The sequence below is a fragment of the Pecten maximus genome, chromosome 9, assembly GCF_902652985.1.
Source record: "Pecten maximus chromosome 9, xPecMax1.1, whole genome shotgun sequence".
In the NCBI taxonomy this organism is placed as follows: Eukaryota; Metazoa; Mollusca; class Bivalvia; order Pectinida; family Pectinidae; genus Pecten; species Pecten maximus.
In genome coordinates, this window is record NC_047023.1 from 13,583,991 (window position 1) to 13,610,774 (window position 26,784).

The following is a 26,784-nucleotide window of genomic DNA, read 5'->3' on the forward strand; positions in this document are numbered from 1 at the left end:
CTGTACTTTATTAAAACAATGAATTCTTCATATTTGCATAACGTAAGAATACGATATCAAGTCAACATGATTTTCAAACACTTTTAAATGAAACATAAAAATGAAAAATATGAAAACGATTTCATACATCCTGGAAATGCCTATGTTTATAGAACTATATTCAAAAATGAGCGTCGTGGAAGGTTTTCCGGCAAAATTAAATTGGGTGTTCCAGGGCACCACTTGGCAGTTTCCGATTGGGGAGTTTGTTTGTTGAAAGGAAGTTTCGGATGCATGCATCGTTCCAATGATGTTTTTGAAAGCATTGTATATAGGGATATGTGCAGTAGGTATAGTATTTGTATACAATGCTTGGAAAACGGCGTTGGAGGTTAGAAAAGAACAAATGGAAGAAGACATTATCAATGCGTGGGACAAACACGTTGTGTCTCCGTCAGTGACATTTCAACATTTACACGTCGGGTTAGTGTCAGTGCCTATTGTGTTTTCATACATATGTATTGTCTTTACTGTACATACATATATTAATATCTTGGCTTCTATTGTGTTTGGGACAAGGCTTGTAATCAATAAACAATCGATACGTTATTTTTTTATCCTGCTGTTATGAACGTTTTGAATTTTTAGTCTATATTTAGCCAACGTCATAAGATATTTTAAGAAGACAGGCGTCTGCAAGGTTTCCAACTAACCTGTAGAGATGGCGTGATGGTTGAGTAACATTTGTCTGCCATTCTATAAAATGGTAATAAAACAATGTAGTCTGAAATGTAGATATATGTATTTTATATAGCAAGCCAAATTTCATTTACTCAAGGAGCAATGTTGATCCAGTAATTAATGGTAAATAAACAGGGATTGAACAGTGTTTCTATTGCGCTTATGGTGTTATGACACAATGCGATACAGACATATTCTATGTAGTGCATTAGCGCTATATATTGAATATGTCTGTATCCCAATTCCCATTGCATTCACAGTTAAATTAATCAAATCATGCAGCGTGTCATTGCCAAAATTGAAACAAGGCAATTAATGGGCAATTCCATACCTCAGTAGTATAAGATAAGCACATATTTTCTAAATGTTTTAAAGTAATGTAGTTTTTGCATGATAGAAAGAAAAAATAAACTTAAATTGGTATTTTATATTGCAGAATAAACTCCAATGTCGACCTGATAGTGCCAGGTGTCGTACTACTGAAGGCTTTGGCAGTGCCATCGGGAAGGAGTGAAAACAAGGATATTTTAAAAACTGTTAATGACCTTGAAGAAACATTTGCACACTTCTTTGCCAAAGGCTCGGCAGCAGAAAGAGCTTTCTTGGATAAAAAAATATTTCAAAGGATTGTTTCTACCAGCAAGATGTTGGAAATGTCTCAGGTAAAGGTAATGTGTGTGTATATCATATATGTTACAGCAGGCACCCAGTGTTAGCTAAACTACTCATTCAGAATAGCTATATAGTCCATCCATTGTGTAAACTACTCATTCAGAATGGCTGATTATTTTATAAAATCATATCTGGATCATTGTTCGGTCAATTGGATAGATATGAATAAAACAAGGGGAAAAGTAGCTGCACCGATAAAGTATACATAGCTCTGGATGACAAAAGGACGATTTCTGACAGATGGGCATCCAGTAGTGTAGGCGAATGCTAGTCGTTTCGGTAACAAGTCGTTTCGGTAGCAAGTCGTTTCGGGAGTCCCGAAAAGTCTCGGGTCGTTTCGGTACATACGCGAGATTTTTTCGGGACTTCGGTAGGTCGTTTCGGTACTAATAAAACAATGCAGATTCTATCATTTTTGTGTTTTCATTGCATTTTTAAGTGACTATAATTGCATCAACAATCTATTATTGGTATATAATGCTTACTAGCCACGACTCGGGTTAATGTCCCTTACAACGTTTACTGTAGACTACCACGTGATAACGTTTAATGATCTACACAAAAACAGCATAATTCTTGCTAAGTTTTTTTTTTATTAATATCAAACAATCATAATATATCATCCATAACAATAATATCGATAATTAGTATAACTCGATATTACAAATCAACAACAAATATACATTGGGCCAACGTCGGCATACGACCGTCGCGTTTGTGCTGTTACCGGATCGGGAAGGATCAGAAACACAACCTATACATTATACTTGATCGATTAGGGAAAAAAATACATATATTATATGGATAACTCAGAGACCTAACTGGAGCATTTTGGATTAAGGTATTTTTGTAATTATAGGAAAATGGCATGAGAAGAAGGGGAGAGGTAGAGTTAAAACTACAGTTAGGTGACTACTGTATAAGATGAAAAATAATCTAACTCCAGATTTTTCAGATATTCTAGTGCTCTAACAACAATCTGTTGGTCTAAACACCCTTATGCATTGAGAAATAGAAATAATTTTGTTATTCCTGACTATAGGCTTTCTAATACAAATTAATCTTCTTTACATTCAACTCTTCGTCTACATTAAAATAATAATAATATTTGATATTCTCCTATAGCTTGGGCATTTTCAAAAATGCATTTACACCAGATATTAAAACATTTAAACCTCCCAGTTATTATGGTTTTGGTGATAGGAAAATTAGTATAATTCATACTAAGTTAAAGTATCAAAACAGCTCTCTCATATATATGACTTATTTCGTTTTAACCTAATAGAAATGCCGAATGTATTTGTGGTAACCCTTGCGAAAATGCCTTACATTTTTTCTTTATATATATTTCTCTATCTTCACGTATTTATATACATGTATATATTTCTCTAACTTTACGTATTTCTATACATGTATATATTTCTCTAACTTTACGTATTTCTATACATGTTTATATTTCTCTAACTTTACGTATTTCTATACATGTTTATATTTCTCTAACTTTACGTATTTCTATACATGTATATATTTCTCTAACTTTACGTATTTCTATACATGTATATATTTCTCTAACTTTACGTATTTCTATACATGTTTATATTTCTCTAACTTTACGTATTTCTATACATGTATATATTTCTCTAACTTTACGTATTTCTATACATGTTTATATTTCTCTAACTTTACGTATTTATATACATGTATATATTTCTCTAACTTTACGTATTTCTATACATGTATATATTTCTCTAACTTTACGTATTTCTATACATGTTTATATTTCTCTAACTTTACGTATTTCTATACATGTTTATATTTCTCTAACTTTACGTATTTCTATACATGTATATATTTCTCTAACTTTACGTATTTCTATACATGTATATATTTCTCTAACTTAATGTATTTCTATACATGTATATATTTCTCTAACTTAATGTATTTCTATACATGTATATATTTTTCTAACTTAATGTATTTCTATACATGTATATATTTCTCTATCTTTACGTATTTCTATACATGTATATATTTCTCTAACTTTACGTATTTCTATACATGTATATATTTCTCTAACTTTACGTATTTCTATACATGTATATATTTCTCTAACTTAATGTATTTCTATACATGTATATATTTCTCTAACTTAATGTATTTCTATACATTTATATATTTCTCTAACTTAATGTATTTCTATACATGTTTATATTTCTCTAACTTTACGTATTTATATATATGTATATATTTCTCTAACTTTACGTATTTCTATACATGTATATATTTCTCTAACTTAATGTATTTCTATACATGTATATATTTCTCTAACTTTACGTATTTATATACATGTATATATTTCTCTAACTTTACGTATTTCTATACATGTATATATTTCTCTAACTTAACGTATTTCTATACATGTATATATTTCTCTAACTTAACGTATTCAATTCCATACCTACATGTATAAACGTAATGATTTAACAAACCTAATACGAAATAAAAAAAAAAAGTAATGAAATCACCCTGTATAGCCTTTATTTCTCGGGCATGGGTTGTTACATACCAATTTTGATTTTGATTGTATTGCTTCTGTAATAGAAGTTTGAAAATATCATAAAGGAACGAACCACCAGTGCTGGTTTAAAGAAAACACTGCGCTTGGGGGTTAAAACAATGCCGTTTGTATTATCGATACATTTGTTGTCATAGGTGTTTATACTGACTGTATATTAATTATGAATCGTTTTAAAAACAGATTAATTCATGTTAATTATGTATTAAAAAATTAAGGTGTTTATTCTAATGTTGATTGAAAGTACCGAAACGACTTGCTCATGTCTCCCGAAACGACCCGGACTTCTACCGAAACGACTTCCGAATGTCCCGAAACAACTTCCGAAAAAGTACCGAAACGACTTGTTACCGAAACGACCTGACACCGTGTAGGCAGAGTACCGGTATGAATATTCATTCTAGGAAAGAGGGTCTCTTTATAGCTGTATACATGAATTTGGTGAAACTCATAAGACTTGAGAGGAGGACAGGGTAGAACAAAGCACAATGATTTTAAGATGCTTAAAATATCATAACATATGCATCACAACTTCCCAAATGAAATCCTTCTCAAGTCCGATCGCCTCTTGATACTGATCAAAATCATGATGAACGGAATCGATCCTACTTAAAGATAGTAATAAATGATATACCGCTTCATTTCTGAATACCAAAATTGTTAAAATATACCCAACTTTACTTAGATACAATATGTATACCTACATATATAAATCATTAATTCAATGTGTCAGGTGCCACACATATTCATATTTCAATATCATAAAAAAAAATTGATTGCATGTCTTCATCAGAATTACACCTTGCACAATGAATTTATTACACAGTATATATATATGAATAACACAACTATCATGTTGATCTTATCATTTTGAATATATATGCATCATATTCATATGTTGTACATGTATATATTCAATTTTTAGGTCAATTGTGAAACAAAGTCCAAACATTGTTCATAAAAACTAATATTGACAGAAATCCAACCCCATTAAGATACATTATAATCTATGATTCCTGGTTTTATGTATGGAAAATAATCAATGCATTCAGTGAATATGTAATACTATGATTGCAACCTAGTTCCTGACAACTTGAGGTGAATTAACTGTTTATCATCAATCAGTATTGTTATATGATTATATATTTATAAATTTATGTTTAAATTTCAGTATCATATTGGGGGCAATGCAGCACTTATGGCTAGTATAATAACAGAGCAGTTTCCAGAAGTAAAGGTATGTAGTAACGTACTGTAGACAGTGTATAGACATTCATATACTTTAATAATAATTTGAAGTTCTTAATACCTCTATGTAAAAGGGGGCTGTGATGGATTAGTCTGATAGAGTGCTGGCCACATGTCCTCAGGTTCAACATTCCTTAACCCATGTGGTTGTATCCTTGGGCAAGACACTTTACCCTAATTACTCTGGGTGTCGTGTGACGGGTCTCCCATATATTTTTCAGTGATGTAGTCACCAACTACTACAAGGAGACCCCACCTCAAAATGACACTGGCTGTTCACAGGACAACAAACCTAGCAAACAAACTATGTAAAAGGCAATATAGCTGTCTTTTAGCAGTTCACAAATTATCATTAATGGGCCTATAGCAACAATTGCAAGCTATCCTTGACTCTAGGTTAAAATTGTACTATCGCTTTAAGTGTAACAGGAAAGAGAGTAGTGTGCCTCCACTGGGGATCGAACCAGCAACCCTCAGCTTACTGGTCCACCGCTCTATCGACTGAGCTAAAGGGAAATTCCCTCTAGCGCAAAGGTAGAAGGGCGACCATATCACTATTTATAATTAAAACCTGCCACATAAGTAAGTTATAGTGCGATTTTCACCCGCGGCAGAAGATGGCAAGTAGTCAATGTCTTTTGCAACTCCCAGGGGAGCATACAGTCGGAGCTGCCATATCTTGTGCTGCCCTCACATATACTTTGCTGAGTTGACTGGAACACAACAGAGTAAAGTATCTTGTTCCAGGATACAACACTGTATATATTGTGTTTTACTCTTGGACATGCTGCCAATGTTTATTAAAGAAGTACCTGGTACCTTTTACCTAGTAGTTCTCAAAAACCATGTACACTACACAGTTTAGGCATATTTTTTAACCTGTCATCATCATCGTCATCTTCGACGTTATTGTCTCCGCCTTTTGCAAGTATTTTGAGCCCAAAATATTTTTTCAATATTTATGAGGCTGTGTATTATGTAATGCATTTGTATTTTTGCTTCATATAATCGTGCAATTTCAGATCAGTTTTATTGGACCAGTTGGGCCAAAGCTGCTAGAAATGCTGCCCAGATCTTTGAACATTCCAACAAAAAGTCACATTTCCACCGATGAAGTACATTTGATTATGGAGTACAGTGTGGGCGACACATGGGGGGATCTGACGAGTCCAGTCGCCAATCGCTTCATTACAAGCTATGATGAATCCAACTCACAAGCAACTATGCTGGAAACTTTCTTTGAATCTCTTGACACCCAGAAGACAGACCTAGTACTGATGTCAGGACTACATATTTTAGAAGGGCAGTCAAAAGATTTCTTCATCAGAAGAATTCAGGCTGTCTGTGATGGTTTAATTAACATTCCAAGATCCTTGCCGGTACATTTAGAGCTGGCGAGTATGGCAAATGTAGACTTTGTCAGGGAGATTTTGACAAAGGTATTTATTAATCTATTACAATGTTGATAATGTACATTTAATGAAAATTAAGTTAATAATTGATCAAAACATTCTTCTTGTAAAACCTGGAATTTTAATTAAGCTCCTTAATTTAGATATACATGTATACATGTGATAAATGAATTTGATGATTTTCTATTTTTCAGGTTATTTCAAAAGTTTCGTCCCTGGGGTTAAATGAACAAGAGCTAACATTTGCCTCCTTGGCTGGTGATGGACCCCATAACTCTGATTTCTACCACCAGTCTGGTCCACCAGAGATCAGTAAGGCTGGAGATATGGTCATATGGTTACTTCAAAACTATGGTCAGTCTTCTCAAAACCCAGAATCCAGACTGACCAGAATCCATTTTCACTGTCTTTCATATCATATCATTGGAAATGTTAAAGGAGCTTGGACAAATTCTGCTGCTGCTGTTGCTGCAGGGTCAAGGATGGCCGGAAAACAAGCATGTGATGTTCAACGGTTGAATTCTTCTATTGTAGATTTAAAATTTCCAAAATCATTCAAAGCATTCTCTGATGATATTGAAAGAGAATTTGATTCAAATAAGCCTGTAATTTCGTGGGAGACTGATGAATTTGAGTTCTCACTAAGTCCAGTATTGGTATGTAATGATCCACAAAAAACAGTTGGTTTAGGCGACTCAATATCAGCTACAGGTCTCATGTTCTCTCAATATATCTATGCACAAAAATAATACATTTTCTTTTGAGAAGTAATGTCTTTTAGGCCAATATTACAATAAATCTTTTACTGGGGAAGTGCCACTTGTTTTATTTATGGATGAGGTCAATATTGCAATTCTGTTAGGAGCATACATGCATAAGGCATGTCTAAATAAATTCTTGTAGTTTTTTCTTTTTTTTTCTGGTATTTACTAAGCAAAATATTCTTATTATGTTATTACATTATATGAGAATTATATATCTGTCTCTTGATGAAATATTGGTCCAAAGGACTAGTGAGCTTATACCATGAACAGAATCTCTCATACATTCAACTTTTCTCTAAAATATTACTTGTCTAGAATGACTGCATTGGTTTTGATCAAATTGCTACTTGTCTAGAATGGCTGAGTGGATTTTGATTAAATTTGATGTAGTGAGTTGTTGACTGAAGAGGATTCAATTTTGTATTTATAAATGAAGGGTCAAGGGGGACCATTTCAGAAATAGAAATATGTCTTTAAAATCCTTCTTGTGTACCAATAAAAGGGTGGTCTGGAACATTAGTTGGTGAAGGAATATCAAAAGCATAAACAGTGAGTCTGGCCGTCATTGGGACAGAGGGATGGTGCTCAATAGGAGAAACAGAGATACATGTATGCACTTTGGACCCTTCTTCTATTCAGAGGAAACAATGTCAACAAATATAGTCTAGAACATTAATAGAAGTGGATCACATATTGTATAACATTATTAGAAGGAGATTAAATGTTATATAAATGGAAGATCTGTCCTCCTAGAGACAGAGGGACAAGTAGGTGAGACATTGTATTTAGAGGTTCCAAGATAACACAGCTGTAACAGCAGATATTAGAAGAAAAAAAAGATATTTCTCATCTTATTGGATATGCATTTGGGCTGGTCACCATGACCATACTTTATTGTATTTGTTATTCTGACAACATATACCGTAATTGACCTGATAAGCACATTGTGTGTTTTTAAAAGCACAACAGGGTTGGTTGAATAAAACCATGTACAGGTAAAAGTTTCCTTGTGAAATATGGGTGGATTTTTTTTTTTTTTTTTTTCATTTATTTGTACATTTTTATGTAGCAAAAGCAATCCAGAGTCTTAAGTTAAAAGACTGGAGGTTGTATTAGCAGATTAGTGATATAAGGAACTTTTTATATGTTTCAATTAGTGCATCCATCCTCATTCCTTGAAGAAAGGTAGGGGTGCGCTTCTAGGAGCAGGTGGGCTTATTAGGTCATTTACAGTATTTGTATTTTGTTTTTGATCATATATCTTTATCATTAGTTTCTTTAGTTCATTGATCTCTTAAAGAAGATTTTCATATGAAATTCTTCACTTTTTACAAATCAATTCAGTATTTAACTCACTTGTGTAAAATACCACCATGTTGAATTGATATTACAGTGTGCTCTGCTTGGTCAATGTCTGTTGGATAATGATATGTCCATTGTAAAAAAAAAATCTCTCAAATGAATGAGCAAAACTAAAGTGGGGTTTTTTGGCAATAAATGTGTTGAAAATTATATAATGATGGAAGAGGTTTACTCTTCCGAAGGCTAAGAATCCCAATGAGACAACTTGGTCGATTAGCTTTAAATTTCATCTCCTCCAAAACCACTGGACAGCCTTCAACCAAACTAGCGATAACTCCTTTATTATATGGGGACCAAAAGCATAACACAGATTTGGGCTGAAGGTTTGTCAAAAGGGGTCAGTTTGGTTGAGGCTATTTTAAAATATCTTTAAACTTCCTTGGCATTCTTCTACATGAACCAAATATTAGCATGATTATTCTGATAACATGAAAATCAAAAGTTTCTAGATTCAGGGTGGAACTCTTTTTTTTGTAAGTTTTTCGATGTTATGATGCAGATTCAATCTTAAGCATACTCATGTAGTTGATAAACCAGTAACTATTTATCTTAAATGACCAGGCGATGAATTCAAGCCATATTTGGTTTTTTTATTTGGTGGATATGATCTCAGAAACAAATGTACAACATTGCAAAGTAACAATTAACAATATCTACCTGCTAATAATGTTTCGTTTTTGTTGTTGTGTATAAGTTTAGCTTTAAGATCGAATACTGCATACATGAGGAGGAAGCAGGAACAGATCTTAGTGTAAGTCTACCATTTATATGTCTCGTAGTTTTTTGTATGACAAATCTTAGAACAATCATATGCAATATTTCTATAGTTGTGTGATAAATCATGTGCAGTACAATGAATTTTGTTTCTTTGATTATCAATTCTACTTTCATGCACACAATGTACCATGCAGTTGTTATCTTTCAGAAACTATAGCGAACATTTAGAAATTTCAGGGCCTGAAGAAAAATATTTCAAGTATATAATTATACAGAGTAGACACAATATATACGCTTAACCACTATTTGATAATGAAATTATCAAACTTTGATCCTATAGATATTATTATTATTATTATTATATACTAGTTTATTTTCAGATTTTAAAAGGTACTTGTCAGTAAAGTATGCTACAATGTGTTGGTTTTTAACATTTTCAATGCCTTGATGCATACTGAGTGTCCAAAATGTTGTCTTCGTAGGGAAAGGATGATTTCAAAGAATTTAATAATATATACCAGGTTCACATACCTTGAAATCCGTTTTATTAATAGTGGATCAGTTCATCAACATTTTTTTAATTACTTTATTATGAAGTACAGCATTTCGTTTGTACATGTATTTTTTTTCATATTAATTTAAGGCAACATGTTATTTCTCATGAAAATTTAAGGCAACATGTTATTTCTAATGAAAATTTAAGGCAACATGTTATTTTTCATATTAATTTAAGGCAACATGATATTTCACATGAAAATTTAAGGCAACATGTTATTTCTCATGAAAATTTAAGGCAACATGATATTTCACATGAAAATTTAAGGCAACATGTTATTTCTCATGAAAATTTAAGGCAACAAGTTATTTCTCATGAAAATTTAAGGCAACATGTTATTTCTCATGAAAATTTAAGGCAACATGTTATTTCTCATGAAAAATTAAGGCAACATGTTATTTCTAATGAAAATTTAAGGCAACATGTTATTTCTCATGAAAATTTAAGGCAATATGATATTTCTCATAATAACACATGAGTTTGTTACTGTCTTCAGATTATAAAATATACAGTAGGTATCGTCTATAAAGGCTGGTCAGTGAGGTAATGCCAGAGTTGTCTGCCACTGGTGTTCAGTAACCTCAGAACTACGACAATGATCACTTTAACGTTATTGTTGGGTGACAAAACTTACCGGGTACACACTGTGTTGCTATATTACAATCATAGTGCTATTTGTTTTTTGTTAATATTCTGTTGAAATTGTCAGTACAATCAAGCATATAATTATGTTTGTATACATTTTAATGAGCTTATTATGTAAATAAATGAATTTTAAAAATTTCATCAAATTTGAATAAATATGATAACGCCTTCTTAAATGATACTAAGTAGTTTATTTAAAGATGTTTACAATATTGAATTAGTTATGGATATAACCATGAATTGAAATTATTTGAAATGTATGGGGTTTTTTCCCTGAACAAATTTTGATTTTTTTGCAATTTACAATTGATGTATAATTTCAATGTGTTTGGATCTGAATATCATTTTAAAAAGGGACAAGTGTTTTTCCACTGAGCAATAGCAGTTTATAGGCGGGACCATCAATGATATAAATTATCATTTATCTACCTCGGCTGTCATACACTGTTTCCTGTTTATCCCAAGTTTCAATTAACATGTATCATCAATTTTTTTTTTTTTTTTTAAAAATTCAATTTGTAATTTGTTTTCTTTTTGGCACAATTTGTAATTCTAATTTAAATAAAATAACATATACGTATACACACAAAATGTTTTGTCTATATTATTATTAACGTTTATTTTAGACTTTCCAAAATGCAACTGTGCTATCAATTAATTAAAAGATGTATATTAATTAGCAGAGAATTTCCAGAGCATAATACATTGTAAAACTTTTTTTACAACAATTCTATAACTCTGGTATGGGTGACAAAGGAAGAACCCAGATTTTAATTTAACTTTTTGTATCAGTACTAGCATATTTACTAATTAAAACTTGCTACAATGTATTAAGATATAGCCAGCTTGTCATTGAATACTTAATCACTCCAACTTTGTTAAGTTTTCATATTAGGGGTTCATTCTCTATTATATATGAACTAGTGTTTGGCAGATTTCCTGTGACCAAACCTCATTTCAAGTGAGGTGATTACTTGACAAGGGGATACCCGAACTTGGGTTGTGAAATTGTTAGGTCTTCTGGGTCGAAGACTTTAAAAGGGAGGGAAGAGTGTGGAGGAACTGGACCTGGTTGATCTTCGGCGACTAGGTAGCTCAATTGGTAGAGCATCCTGCTAGTGTTAGAGGGTTTCGATACATGAAAAATCATGACCAGGTACATGCATAAGTAAGATCATGAAGAATTAAGTAAGGTTATGAAAATGTATTAACTTAAAGATTATGACCATATCAATTGCAACCACTTGTATCATTGTTCACAGAATGAACAATATGTCCTCTTTTGTTTCAAGTTATTGTTTTGAATGTAATCAGATATTGAGATTTTGATATAATGTGCAATTTTATTGCGTTTTGATGTGCTCCAGTATCCGAGGATTGTTAAGTGTTTCCATGGTAACATATATGATTACCACTTTAAGAATGTTTATATTTTCGTGGTGTGTTAAAGATTAAAACAGTTTACATTTATTTGAAAAAATTACATATTTGAGTTTTTTATTGATTTTTTTTTCTTCTGATATTTTTTTTATTGAATATTGTATTTAGGGAACAATCATTGAAATATTATACAATGTATTCAACCAGAAATGAATGTAAAAAAAAAAAAGTACTTGTAATAATTTTCATAATTGACTGACAATAACCCCATCCCCCATCTGCTATGAGAATATATAGGGATTTGTGAGGGAGGATGAGAGAGGGGGCTTACTACTAAGCACTCCTTGTTCAAAAGCAGTTTTCATACCAACATATTCTACAAATGGAAAAGAACGTCAATGATGAGCTATACTGACCACTTTAAAATATGTGTTCATAATAAATATTTATTGGAAAATCTGTTAATTTGGCATTTTGTCTACCTATATGTCACTATGAAGCAATTAATGTATCGTGTGTTCTTGTGTTTGAATGTGTCAGAATCAACAATGTTTATTTCTAAACATTATCTTCAGGTTGGTAAGTATGGTAGACATACCGTACTAGTAATCGAAACATCACGCATAAACATTCATTAGATGTGTTACAAAAATCCTTACATAAATGATGTTTATTGTTTTAAAAATATACTGGTTTACTGGACTGGCTGGTTGATTGTGAGATTATTACACTGCATGGGTTTATATTAACACAAGTGTATTACTAACGATGATTGGATAAAAACTGCCATTTTTGATGGATCAATGATTTTATATTTTTGTAAGAAGGATCGATTTTCTGAAGTAGCATGGATGAGTGTTTTGAGTACATTATCAGTTAAACTAATTAACATATTAAATTCATGAATGAAAATTAGTTAACATATTAAATTCATGAATGAAAACTTGGGAACATAATAAATTCATGAATGAAAACTTATTGACATATCAAATTCATGAATGAAAACTTATTGACATGAAATTCATGAATGAAAAATTCTTAACAAATTAGATTCATGAATGAAAACTTATTAACATATTGAATTCTTGAATGAAATTAACATATTAAATTTATGAATTATCCCAATGATACATTTTCAGTATTGATGTTTTGTTTTGTGATTGTTACTCCTTTATTTACATTAATTACAACAAACATCAGGTAATAATAATTTGTAACTTTGATACTTGATCCCAAAGCTTTTAATGAATTATTGTGGTGCATCAATCACTTACCATTTAAATGTTTTATGTTCAAGGTTGATAAAAAACGATCAAAATCATAATCCTAATGAAAATAAGTAACGTATGTTCATTATGATCTGTAAAAGGGGATTAAGCAACCTACAGATGACTACTGTACATAGACATTACTGTATAACCAGATGTTGGGTATTAACATTAGCGGGCCCCCAATAATTGCAATACACCTGTTCTTCTGTTGTGTTCACAGGGACTTGGCACACATTTCCAACTAATGGTCCTTATACCGTGTACATGTATCGGCTATGTATTATATAAATTCAATTTCAATATTATTAGCACTAAAATTATAATTAAAAGTGCAATTTGATGGCAAAACGAGAACAGCAGGAAATAACAAGATAATGTATACATTACATACATACATGTATACAGAGGAAATTCTTTGCAAATATACCCTCAACAGTGTTCACTAAGAAGAGAAATATAACTTTTTACTACAAACTATAAATGTGTGGAATGGCCTACCAGAAAGTGTAGTGTGTGCTAATGATTTGAATTGTTTCAAAAATGAACTGGATAAACACTGGAAAAAACATTGATTTATTTTATAATTTCAAGGCCAGTTTATGAACTGTAGTGTCGTTACATTCACAAATTATTATCATAACAATTACCATGTACCGAGTCTGGTGTAGAGGATGCACGTTGTCCTGTACCAGAAATGTATCAATAAATATTATGGATATAGTTCTGTAAGCATAATACATGTACATGTACCTGGACCGTGAGTGGAAAATTCTTGTCGGACCCAGGCTGTGAGTTGGTTATATGATGTGCCCATGAAAATTAAAAAAACTAACATCTAACTCATTATTACCAATAATAGTTCTCGCCTTAATTCATCACTGATGTTTCATCTTTCATTCATATCCTTCTGTTGAATTAAACATGTTTTTATTTCTTTATGTTGCATCTTTACATATATGTTCTGTTCTTTAAAACCAAATAGTATTTAAGTCTTTGGTAACACACTGGGAATTGTTAATAAAATGCTTGAAAGAACACAGGAGTCATTCTTTTTAGTTTGGCAAGTCAAACGGCAAGTTATTATAAGCTTACGTCTTAGTAGGGGTATCCTACCTTCGTAACAACAGGGACAGCTTACAACTAAGCCATATGATAAGCGTAATGGTTTCAATTTCCCAATTGTTAATTTTCCATTGATTGATAGCAGTATCCCTGCACCCCCTACATACGGTGTTTACATGTCCCAGGTGATTCAATATTCAAGTACTTGTTCCCATTATCACGATTTCTGTGACGGATGTCGACCACTAACGGCGTACATTAACCACAGGTGCCTGACTCGTTTTATAAAATAATAACATATAAGAGTTCATTATGCGATGTGGCGCAGCGGTATAGGCTGCGGGTATTTCTGGCTAGACGATTGGGTGCCGTGGATCGTGAGTTCGAGGCCCGGTCAGGGCACGAGTCAAAAAGTTGTCTTCCTTCGTCATTTGTGTTGCTAAGTTATATGAGAGTTTATTTATATGTACTCTTATATGTTATTATTTTATAAAACGAGTCGGGCACCTGTGCATTAACACTTGAGGTTTCGACAGATACAGGTGGATGAAGACCAGTGTTATGGTCGACATCTTGTTATTTGGAATTATTTGATTTCCTAATACGATATGAAACCACTGGTGTTTGGCCCACGTGTTTATTCTAATGTTGTGATTTTGTTTTTTGAGCCTTATGGAAAGCAGCATCTACCAGAGGCGTGGTATGACGTCACAATGGATGTCGAATCCGGAGTAAGGCAAGGTGATGTTTTATTTACCTTTCTCTACCAAACGTTAATTGACAACCTACTCGGTTGCTTAGGAAAAGTAAACATGGTGTCTATATAAAGTAAACTGGGAATCCAACATTGGCAGATGACATTACCCTCGGCAGCACTTCTCTGCATTAGCTACGAAACCTGTTGAACAGGAATACAGCGTGAAATGGAAGTATGAGTTAAATGATTCGAAGTGAAATTTTATGGTAATTGGTAACTACATTCCGAGGAATCCGAATTAAACATGGACTCTGGCTCACATAACCTTTGGCGCTCCTACACCGAAACCCATCTGAGTACACTTATTTCGTCCAAACTGACTAACACCGAACGTGTACCGTTAAACTTCTACTTGGTTTACCCCGCCGTATAAAATCGGACATCGCCGAGTCCTTGCTTGGCCTTTTCAGAATCTCAGCGGAAATCGATCAGAAAAAAACTGCCGTTTCTTCAAAAATGATTGCAATGGGACAATCTTATTTGCTGAAGAAGATTTTAACTATACGTTTGTATTCATATATTGCAGTGCTAGCTAGAGATTCCACAAATTAATCATGCTACATGATACTTTCCAGACATAGTAAAGGTACTCCGGAGATACAATCTTGTTTTTTACTTGGAGACATATCTACGGTCATCCAGTCCAAGCTTCAATGGAAACGTGTAGTGAAATCCACTATTAGGTCGTACGAAAAATCGTCCCTCAAGGAATGTATGGCAAAATATCAAGGTCATCTTTCGGAAATATGCATTTCTTATATAAACCATACATAAGATGGCTCCATCCGACATTCAAACTACCTATACTCCCCACAGGTACTTGGGGTCAGGAACTAAAGTTATAATGGAATTGTCCAATTTTAATTCGTAACATCATTTCTTGTCTATTTATGCACCGATACAACATTGGCATCGATTATATAGCGCTTTTTAAAAAAAAAAACACCCGTTTCTGGTTGCTATATTATAACAGGGACGTATAATAAGTCTATATATGTCCCTGATTATAACAACCAGAAACGGGTGTTTTTTTAAAAAGCGCTATATAATCGATGCCAATGTTGTATCGGTGCATAAATAGACAAGAAATGATGTTACGAATTAAAATTGGACAATTCCATTATAACTTTAGTTCCTGACCCCAAGTACCTGTGATACTCCCTATATTCCATGTTGGCACAATCAACATATTTTGTTGGTAATATGTCCACACTGCTCACACCATTTTGACATCGCTGCAGTTATCTCTTTTCCGTGTGTACACACAACAACATTCTAAGATAATTTTTAGACTTTCTGAACGAATTTCTGACCGAATTTGACCAATGTTCTTATGCCAATTGAGAGCATACTATTTCCTTTACTCTCAGCTTATTAGGAGCGACCCTAGGAATCCCCTTCACAGATAACGCGGTCCAAAGACAATTCCTGATGGTCTGCTCGATTTGTACGCGCTATGCATTACTATTTATAATATAGTGACTGTCAATCAAAGAAATCCATATAACTGTCAATGCGTTCTTGGCCAAGAGGTTAATTTTTAACATTAAGAATGTAGATTGTATTACCAGATGTTTTTGATGATTATCTGTCCAAGCGGAATTCACTTTTGAACAAGAGGCCTATGGGCCTTAACGGTCGCAGGAGCTCTGAAGTATATACTGATAGTTGACGTTTTCGTTTTTAAAATTAGGAATTTAACATATTTGACCTCCGTGACATTGAACGTAGGCCATGACCATTCCATTGAACAAACTTTTCAGTCTGTTATCGAAGCATGTCACTGTCCAATTATTACCATGGGCCTCTTGCTTATTGAGAAGTCAGTCGTTTGAAGATTTTAGGAAAACAAGGTCTTTCATTTGTCCACCTTTGTTAGCCCTGCATAAATCATGACTATAGCCTCTTGGTATTAAGAAGTTGTTTAGTGTATTTTAACACACTTGACCAATTTGACCTTGAAAATATCCCAAGGTCATTCATTTATACACATTTGGTAGCCTTTTATCCCAGCATGCTACTGGCCCAATATCATGATGCTGAGCCTCTTTGTTATTAGAAGGACTTATTTAAGATTTCTGTAAATTTGACACCCTAGACCTTGATAGTATCAATCATTCCATCAGCAAGCTATTACCCCAATATCATGGTCCAATGCCTCTTGGTTATTGAGAAGACTTCATTTTAAGACTTAAACACATTTGACCACTGTGACCTTGAAAGTAGGTCAAGGTCATTCATTTAAACAAAATTTTTAATCCTTCAACCCAGCATGCTGCTGCCCCAATATCATTATTATATGATTAATGAGAAGTTGAAATTGTAATTAGTTTACGACGCCCGTGGCTGGACAAAAGGCGATGGAATAGGTCACTAAGACTTCGTCTCAGGTGACCTCAAAATCCACAATTTTATTTTCTAGCTCACAGGGGGATCCGTACAAGAGAAAAATTAAGTTGTCGCCTTCAGTTTGGTCAGAGCACTAGTAAAGAACAAGAAGTCTATTCTCTAGAGGAATTCAAGCCGAATATCTGTCCGATATCGTGGATCGGCTTTAATTGGTCGAGAAAAGTGAAACCCATAAATATCGAGGATGAGGCAAAGCAGACCGTTATCTTGACATATATAAAAACAAAAACACTTTTTATTTGGTATATTTATGTTTACTTTTATAACAACAAAATATATATTTACATTTTATATCGATTTTAAGTAAGATACCTCTAATACTTATAACAATGCAGTCATTAACGAAGGTTGAGCACAGGAACAATGTATACACATTACAGTGCGATAAGACCTTCATTATCAATATCAAAATTTTAAAGTGTGAATTACAACCAATAGGCAACCAAAACTGATCTACAGTCGTGGAATTATCTGTAAGAATTCAAATAATAAAAAAAATGACACCGTTAAAAATACTTTCCTCAAATACATCTTAATCTTGAAAATCGTAAATTATTTCATAAAATAATACACTGGGGTCACTCAATCAAAAAGAACTATGTTCATAATTAATATGGATAACAAATAAGAGTTTTAATATACTCTGAAGTTTGTGGATCACAATCTAATAAAACCAGACTTCAAAACGTTCAGAACATATATGGAAAGATAAAATGCTGTTTGGTTATTTCGTTCGTTCATACAATACCATATGTTTACCATACTGGACATCGCCATTGCATCATCATTGCATGATCTTACATTCTCTGTACACAAGATGATTTCAATGTTTTTAACAATCATATATATTTAAAGTACATGCAAATCATGTCATTTCAATTGTCCGATAATAAATATCACACAAATATGAAGCACATGTATTGCTGATATCGATTTTTTTGATATCACTTTAAAACCCGATGTCATTTAATGTCCAACTCTCGCCGCTGCACCCTTGGTTTATAAAGCACATGCATACATTGTTTATATTACTTAAAACTTGCACAAATGGTTTTAAGTTGTTTATTGCTTGCGAACTCCTAAACTTAAATTGGTGTTAAGTAATGCCCAACTCATCGATGCATAAATGATTAAAGTCTAACATTGTTTAAGAACTCCTTGTCAAACTCATTTATTGCTTGCGAACTCTCAACTTAAAGCGGCGTTGATTGGCTTAAAGCTACACATTGGATAAGACGCATTATAGCAACGGACACTGCTTACATACAGGTAACATACAGAAAGGTAATTGGCTGGGAATGGCATGCCTATACCATACATTTGCATATTCCGTACCTACATCAAATGTATTGACGAAAGATACCGGAATCAGCCGAAGTTAGCCGAATGATGCATATGCATTCGCAAAATGTTTATCGTATACATTAAAGAAACAGATAAATGTTTACTTCAAACGACAATAAAGTTAATTCATCATTTACAAGTAGTGTTACCATATACGATTTTACCGTCTCCAATTTGCAGTGGTCCAGAATATATATATATATGTAAACAAAATAGGTTGAAACCGATATCACAATTACAATTGTTTAAGTAATATTAACGTTATTGTAAGAACAGAACATGTTACGAGACAAACAACTTCTGGTTTGTTTATTTGGTATTATCATAAAAAAAAAATGGTTGGTAACGTTGTGTAATGGATACGCCAAGCTAGTCTGATTACGTCAGAAATTATCTTGGATGCATTTTCTAATCTACATTTGGGTGATCATATAAGATTTTACCGAAAATTTTGAATAATACGAAAGAATACCAATACAGGTGTGACATTTTAAAAACGCCATGTTCCTCATCAAAGATCTGTCAACGGCACGCCCTCCTGTAAACAGAGAAACAAACAAAACGATTAGAAAATATCGTGACATTGTAGTTCATGCTAATGAGTAAAATATCACACACACACCCTCCCCGTGTAGTTATCTTATCCTCTTAACGTGGGTTTTGTCCATATACCCGCCCCTCCAACGGTACTTCGATTACCTCCCCTCGGTAAGACCCCTCGCGCGCTTCCATCCCAGGCAAACAAGAGTGATTCTTATATAAAGTTGGTGCACAATTTGTTTCGCAATTGTTGTTGTTGTTGTTGTAAAATAGATAAAGTCTGTATTCAATTATGTATTGTATATCTTTGTTTTTTCGAACAATACTGTGATTTTATTACAGATACTGTAAAAGTGGAAATATTCGCGGTGTGGAAATTTTCGCTTATTTCGCTATCAGTAAATATCCGCGAAAATTTCCACACGCGAATATATTAACACATCAAAATACTAAATATAAAAGATACAAGTTAGCGCAAAAATATCTTGACGGCGCGAAAATATCCACACCGCGAACACTTTGGAAGCTGGCTAAGCGAAAATGTCCACACGCGAAAATATCCACTTTTACAGTACATTACATTATATTCAGGGTCTACTTTAATATGGATGGGTATAACAAATTAATTACAAACGACATATGTTTCTAAGTTTTATGTTTTTCATAATACTTGTCGCTAACCACATAGAGGAATAGTCATTCAGATTTGATCTGAAAGGATTTTCTGATATTTTCTAGTACTATTTTGATGACAGAAACAGGTACGTATTTGTAAAGAATATTTAACTTTCATTGGTAAGTACATTACGTTTTTCAACCTTATAAACTTGTAAAACTAAATAATATTTTATCAACCAGTCAGCTCTGTTATTCTTTCATCAAAACAAAGAATCGATAGCACAGAATTGTAAAACAAAACATAGTATTAACAAACATTGTTAAAACTGGTAGCCTATTTATCCCGCAAGCCTGTCTTCCTCGATTCAGTTAAAAGTTTTAGTAAAAAGATCTATGTCGTGCATGGGGTAATGAAAAAGAATATTGAAGTTACTAAGTACTTGGTATAGTAAATATTTTTCACGAAAAGATACCCCTACAGTAGAATTTATTCTACATTTAAAAGTGAAACGAATTTCATCTGCCAGAACATTACAAAAGTTGGAGTTATCGAGAAAAGCTTGGAAATTTCACAAACACCTTTTCTGTAACACACATGCATTCTATATATTCGAAATATAATATATATAATTGACATTAATATTTTTAGTGTTAGAATAAACTTTCTCTAACATCTCCTCTAGATTTCAACCAGTAGCTATAGCCAGTAATAGCACAGACAAGTGCAAGAAGTTTACAAAACATACGTGAAAAGGTAATACACCAACTAAAGTAAAATATACATAATATAAACAGAAGAAAGGTGATATAGATATTTATCAGAAGGTATACCTTTTTCATTCGTCTTAATAATTTTCCAATGTCTTGATACATGTACTTACAGCACTTCGGTAGGTTCGTGTCCCGTCATACTCCGCCATCACCGGGAGACGTCTCATCTGGACGACGTCCTCCTCCTCCTCGTAAGATTTGTTGTCCACACCTCCGGAAGAGTTTGGGTGAGAACCTGAAGATTTCGGAGCATTTTGTTAGTATTACATACTCCTGGATAATATATTACTGTTAATCGCTCTATATCTTATTTTCGCGTGGGATTTATTTTCGCGTTAATATGAGAGGAGAGTCAATCACGAATTCAAATCCTTCGTGATTATTTTACACCTTGTGATGGCGGCCAAGTTATCGGTTATCTAGGCCTATATACCGGTATGAATCTGGCGGGGTCCACGGCTCCAATTTATCATCATTCGCGAATTTAACGTCATTTCTATATCAGATTTTGCGAAATCATTTATTCGCGAAATAAATATTCGCGAATTTAAGTGATTAACAGCGATATTTTTCACATGTATCTTGTTAGTTGTATGTTGTTTTAATCATAATTATGTCTTCGTGACGATTTTTGCGGTATCGTATGCTCTCTAAAAATTATATAGATAGAAAGAAAATGTTACTGGTTGGCTTTTTTTATTGCAAGTTTATGAATCAGACAACGACAAATTGCAAATTGGTCAAAGATACGCAACAGCAATTTTTTATTCTTTTTTTTTTTTATCTATTTTGGTGCTATCATAAAACAAGCCCAATTACTAATTGATGAAAAAGCGACAAGCAACCAACCATTGCAAAATAAATTGACGCTTACCTGGATCTATTGCTATATCCAATTGGCGTATTGCTATGTTACTTTCCGTAGATAAAGCACTATCACTTCTTGACCTTTGAACCTTTTTTCTCTTTTGAATGTCATCCACAAGACAAGCACTATCAGAACTGTCATAGACAGAATTTCTCGCATCAAGAGAACAACTGCCTCCATGGGGACCAGCCCCTTCGAGCGCGTCACCAGCTCCGTCGTGCGGAGGCGAGTCTGTGACGTCACTAGCGTCTTTCAAAGCTGAATCATGAGAAGGATGAGAATCCTCTTTAGCCACATTGGCTTCACGAGCCTTGGCGGTGTTGACGTCATCAGCTCTTGGGTAAGTAGTGTGTATGATGGTGGTGTAGCCTCCCTGGTTTTGTTCGGTGTTGTGTTGGGGCGAGTTGTGATGGGAGGCAGTGCCGTTGGCTTTGGGTCTCTTTACTGGTTTAGAGTATAGACTTTCCACTACTTCTGTAGATGGTTTGTCCATTCCGCCCGGTACATGCCCGTTACAAATCTCGCTACTTCCTGAAACGAAAAATGAAGCATATACCATATTTAAGACTTTTTTAAAAACTCATTTTTTTAGTCAAAGGGATATCCTTTTGATGTATAACGTGAAAACTAAGTCAAGTTAATGTCATTGAAAAATTTGGTGCAAAATACAAAATCGCCTCGGTCGATTGTGATTCTTAATTCAGATGTTCATGAAAGCAAAGTGAGCGATAGTCGCAGCATTTGATACATACCTAACCCGTCATAAGTAAATAATTCGTGATTTATATACATTAAGTAGACTATACATGTACAAACTGTATGTAATTATCTTTAGTTATTTTCCAAGGTGGTGAAGTGAGACCTTTGACCCCTAACCTTGTCAGATAACCACCAAAGTTATTATATAAGAGGTTCATAGGAAAATTTAACATCACATTCTGTGTTCTAACTTTTCATTTCAAAAGTGTTATACTAGCATGGCATTTGACCTTTTAATCCTGACCGATGACCACCAAAATCTGATTGGGTGTAGAACTTGATGTCATGATAGTATGGTATGGCGTGAACTTAATCTATTCTGGTGTTATATAGCGTGAACATGAACACGAACTTAGTCTGTATAGGGGTTCCTTACTTCAAATGTGGACAAGTATGGCATTTGATTGGTTTGTTTCGTTTGTTTTTGTTTAACGTCCTATTAACAGCCAGGGTCATTTAAGGACGTGTCAGGTTTTGGAGGTGGAGGAAAGCCGGAGTACCCGGAGAAAAACCACCGGCCTACGGTCAGTACCTGGCAACTGCCCCACGTAGGTTTCGAACTCGCAACCCAGAGGTGGATGACTAGTGTTAAAGTGTCGGGACACCTTAACCACTCGACCACCGCGGCCCCGTTATGGCATTTGACGTTTTACTCTTGATCAATGACCACCAATCATGTATGGTATATAATTTATGTGTATGCCATTATGATATGAAAATGAATTTAATATGTTGAGTGGTTCATAAGATATCGTTTTCATCAACTTTATGCTACAGATCCATGTACGCACAATGCGATTGCTATACAAATATTCCAACCTAACTAAGTAGGGTATTACAATATGTAGAGAAATATCTTAAAAATCAATTTAAGTAATATGTTACCTCTTTCAAGTGCTGACATTTTATCTTTTGTTTCCTTTAACTGGTCGTGTAGGAAATCTATTTCTTTCTGGAAAAAAAGTGAAAGTAATATATAGTACATGTAAATACCATACAAATCCATGTAATTTGCGCAGGCATTTGTTAAGGCTTAAAATGCTGAAATGCTACTGATGAAAAAGCACATTTGTCTGTATTCATGAAACAGTCTTCATGCTCAAATACATATTTGTGACAAGGCACAGATACTTAAGGTGTTAAATCTGATATCTGATTTTGTTCCTAATTCTTTGAAGGAATTTCGGATTAGATATAATTATGATGTTGATGTTTTTCTTTTAAAGGAATAAGCGAGTTTTCAAAAAAAAGTTATACCTATACGGAGGAATTTCAGTATGAAACATTTAGAGCTGATCTACACAAAAAGAATTAGGTTCTTCACGACTCCCTGCTAATGACTCAAGTCAGTAACTGCTGTTTCCCATGAGAATACATATGGATTCTAAACAAAGTGTGAAATAAACGTACCAAACTCAAGACTTTGTGAAAGACCATATCATTAGTAGGATGAATAGGATTATTATTCAGAGGTTTGCCTCTACAGACTCACGAATGTAACTAAATTTTGTATTTTATGGACAATGGTTTGGTTAAGTTCAGGTTTAGTATTGTTTAAAGTCCTATCAACAGCTAAGGTCACTTAAGGACGGCCTCCCCTGTGTGCAAGATGCATGCGTGATAGTGCTACCTCACTGAAGCATACTGCCGACTACACCCAGCAGGACACCCCACCAGGTCACATTATACCGACAACTAGCGACCTAGTCGTCCCACTCCTAAAATGCTGAACGCTAAGTAAGAGTAGCAGTAACTATTTGTATAAACCCTGGAAGACAATGGTTTGGTAGATATAGCAGAATCAGTGCTGTATCATTGTTTATAAACAGTGTCATGAAGATTAAAATCCAATTTAAAAAGTCTGTCAGGAACATAACTGGCTAGCATTTCATTTAAAAAAAAATATCGTTCTTTACTATCAAACATGTCTATTTTTGTAAATAATGGTAAGGAACAAGATATTGAATGATCTGTGTGTTGGGAAAACGAGCTGTCTTTGGTCATCCTTTTGAATTTCAAACTACTTAATCTTTTCATAACGATGGATTTATGCCACTCAAAAGGGAAACCTATTATGCGCTTTAAACAACTACAGCTAGAAATATAAAAAGATCAATTTGGTCACAACACCTAATCGTTCTACAAGAATGAGCAATACACCATTTATCATCATGGCTGCTGTTTGTTTGTATGAGGTTTATTACACAACAATAAGGGTCATATGAGGACGGATGTCCAGGGTGATGCAAACTAAGGTAAACACACCAGAAGCAATCAGACTGGAATGAAACGAAAATCAAACCCAATGGAGAAATGAAATCAATTAGGGTTTGCCAAGTCAAAGTAGTAAGTCTTAAATAAAGTAGGACACAGGCAGGGAATAACCGGTTCTGCGGGGGTTATCACGGCGACTGAGTCAAAAGAACATGTAAACAAGGCTACCATAATATTGTTTACAACAACTAAATATGGCGTCATTATCATGCTATAGTAAAATTAATGGGCACGTCAATGAAAAAAAATACCAATCAATCAATCAATCGATCAATCATATTTTATTTAAGTGTTGCATGTTTTGGGCATAATAACATAAAAACCAATATTAACATCCAGCAATTTTATGTCTTATGAGACACTATGAATCGTATAAATGTGTTCAATCTTCTTAAAACAGTTTACTTTTTAATGAGAAATAAGAAATAAGTATGTAATTAGAATGTATTTAGATCAAATGGCATGAGAAATACGAGAGTGGTTTGGCCAATTCTTACCGACAATTCACACAACCCCCGCCATTGGAATCTGACCACGATATAATTACATACAAACCAGTCTCCCTTAGGGTACCTACCTGTTGCTTATCTAACTTGTCACGTAATTCGACGCCTTTGTCTTCCGCCTTCCTCTTGGCTTTCATCAAATAATGTAGTTCTATATCGACCTTGTCTGAAAAGACTCTTTTCGAAACTGGAATTGAATGAGAAGTTTTGAATAACAATGAACACAACCACGCAATGTGTAAATAACGACTTCCATCAAATCTAAGCTTTGCATAGTGAGACTTTAAAAAATAAAATAAAATACGTGCTTTGCATAGTTAGACTTAAAAGAAAATTTAGAATACGTAAGCATAACTGCCAAATCAACCGTCTGAGGTCTCACGTGTCATAAGACAATGCCATTAGAGAAGGAACACTGAATTCTTTCTTAACTATGTGGAACGCTTTCTCTCCTGAATATCTGTTCCATTCATGAACATTTCGTGTAGTGCTTATTTCCTGAATCAATAAGTAATTACCTTGCTAAACAACGTCATATTCGAATTCTAATAGTCCAGCTCTATATACCGGTATACTAGTATTTTTTTCTATACTAGTGATAGTATACATATGTTTTCACCCTTCGAATATACCATTTACGAAGAGCCACTACAAGGCGGACACTTGTAATTTCGGGATCCGCTACATTAAAATCAAAGCTTGCTAATTTTATAGCCATGTTTCCGCGCGATTCTTCTGGGAGCAGGACTCCTTAACATTTATAATATTAAGTAAACTGATAAAATAATTGTTAGCGGCGCCTACATAACCTCCATTTGGCCAAGGAATGGAATGGAACCCTTGGATTTCAGAGATAGAACACTGTTTACCTGTACATGCACGAGGCACTCTACACAACCGGAAAAGCACGATGTAGGTGGCGGCTTCTATTGCCGGATGGTAACACAAAACTTCGTCCCAGAACAAAGTAAACAATATCTCCATGGTAACAAGAACGACAACAATTAAGCTGTCGCCAATCTGCAATTGAAAGTTTAAGAAATACATCCAAGGCTACGTTCATATGTCAAAAATTATTCCAGTTCATGTGATTCGATAATTGTTAAACAACCTGAGATGACATAATATGGATCTTTTTAAAAAGTTTCATGATAACACTTTCGGTAACATGTAGGCTTTATCATCCTTAACTGCAGTTGTAAAGGGAGATAACAATGTTGAGCAGTGATAACAAATTTTGTTTGTTTTGTTTGTTTTTGTTTAACGTCCTATTAACAGCCAGTGTCATTTAAGGACGTGCCAGGTTTTGGAGGTGGAGGAAAGCCGGAGTACCCGGAGAAAAACCACCGGCCTGCAGTCAGTACCTGGCAACTGCCCCACGTAGGTTTCGAACTCGCAGCCCAGAGGTGGAGGGCTAGTGATAAAGTGTCGGGACACATTAACCACTCGGCCACCGCGGCCCCTCTGTGATAACAAAGATATATAGGTAGCATACATGTACTAACTCGATACTCGCTGTCTGTTTTCTCCCATTCCATTGTGTATATTCGTTCA

At 34.0% G+C, this 26,784-nt stretch overlaps 2 protein-coding genes across 2 annotated transcripts in view; one reads left to right on the forward strand and one right to left on the reverse strand.

The window, feature by feature from the left end:
* The first annotated feature begins 109 nt into the window (after window positions 1-109).
* Window positions 110-14,357, forward strand: LOC117334584 (ADP-dependent glucokinase-like). Its single transcript, XM_033894279.1, has 5 exons — window positions 110-462; window positions 1,157-1,382; window positions 5,139-5,204; window positions 6,238-6,654; window positions 6,822-14,357. The coding sequence occupies exons 1-5, from the start codon at window positions 287-289 to the stop codon at window positions 7,374-7,376; spliced, it is 1,440 nt and encodes a 479-aa protein (XP_033750170.1). The 5' UTR covers window positions 110-286; the 3' UTR covers window positions 7,377-14,357.
* Window positions 14,358-17,788: 3,431 nt separating this feature from the next.
* LOC117334586 overlaps window positions 17,789-26,784 on the reverse strand; it is a 33,873-nt gene continuing 24,877 nt past the window's right edge. Inside the window, exons 5-10 of the mRNA XM_033894281.1 lie at window positions 26,100-26,250; window positions 25,302-25,417; window positions 23,336-23,402; window positions 21,698-22,222; window positions 20,934-21,058; window positions 17,789-19,432 (exon numbers count right to left, since the gene is read on the reverse strand). Of these exons, the coding sequence (XP_033750172.1) occupies window positions 19,406-19,432; window positions 20,934-21,058; window positions 21,698-22,222; window positions 23,336-23,402; window positions 25,302-25,417; window positions 26,100-26,250 (1,011 nt within the window). The 3' untranslated portion in view covers window positions 17,789-19,405. The remainder of the gene's footprint in view (window positions 19,433-20,933; window positions 21,059-21,697; window positions 22,223-23,335; window positions 23,403-25,301; window positions 25,418-26,099; window positions 26,251-26,784) is intronic.

Coding starts and splice junctions, on each gene's coding strand:
- LOC117334584 (XM_033894279.1), top strand. CDS start 287: ATGATGTTTTTGAAAGCATTGTATATAGGGATATGTGCAGTAGGTATA. Junction 463..1,156: donor TTTCAACATTTACACGTCGG/GTTAGTGTCAGT, acceptor TTTATATTGCAG/AATAAACTCCAATGTCGACC. Junction 1,383..5,138: donor AGATGTTGGAAATGTCTCAG/GTAAAGGTAATG, acceptor TTTAAATTTCAG/TATCATATTGGGGGCAATGC.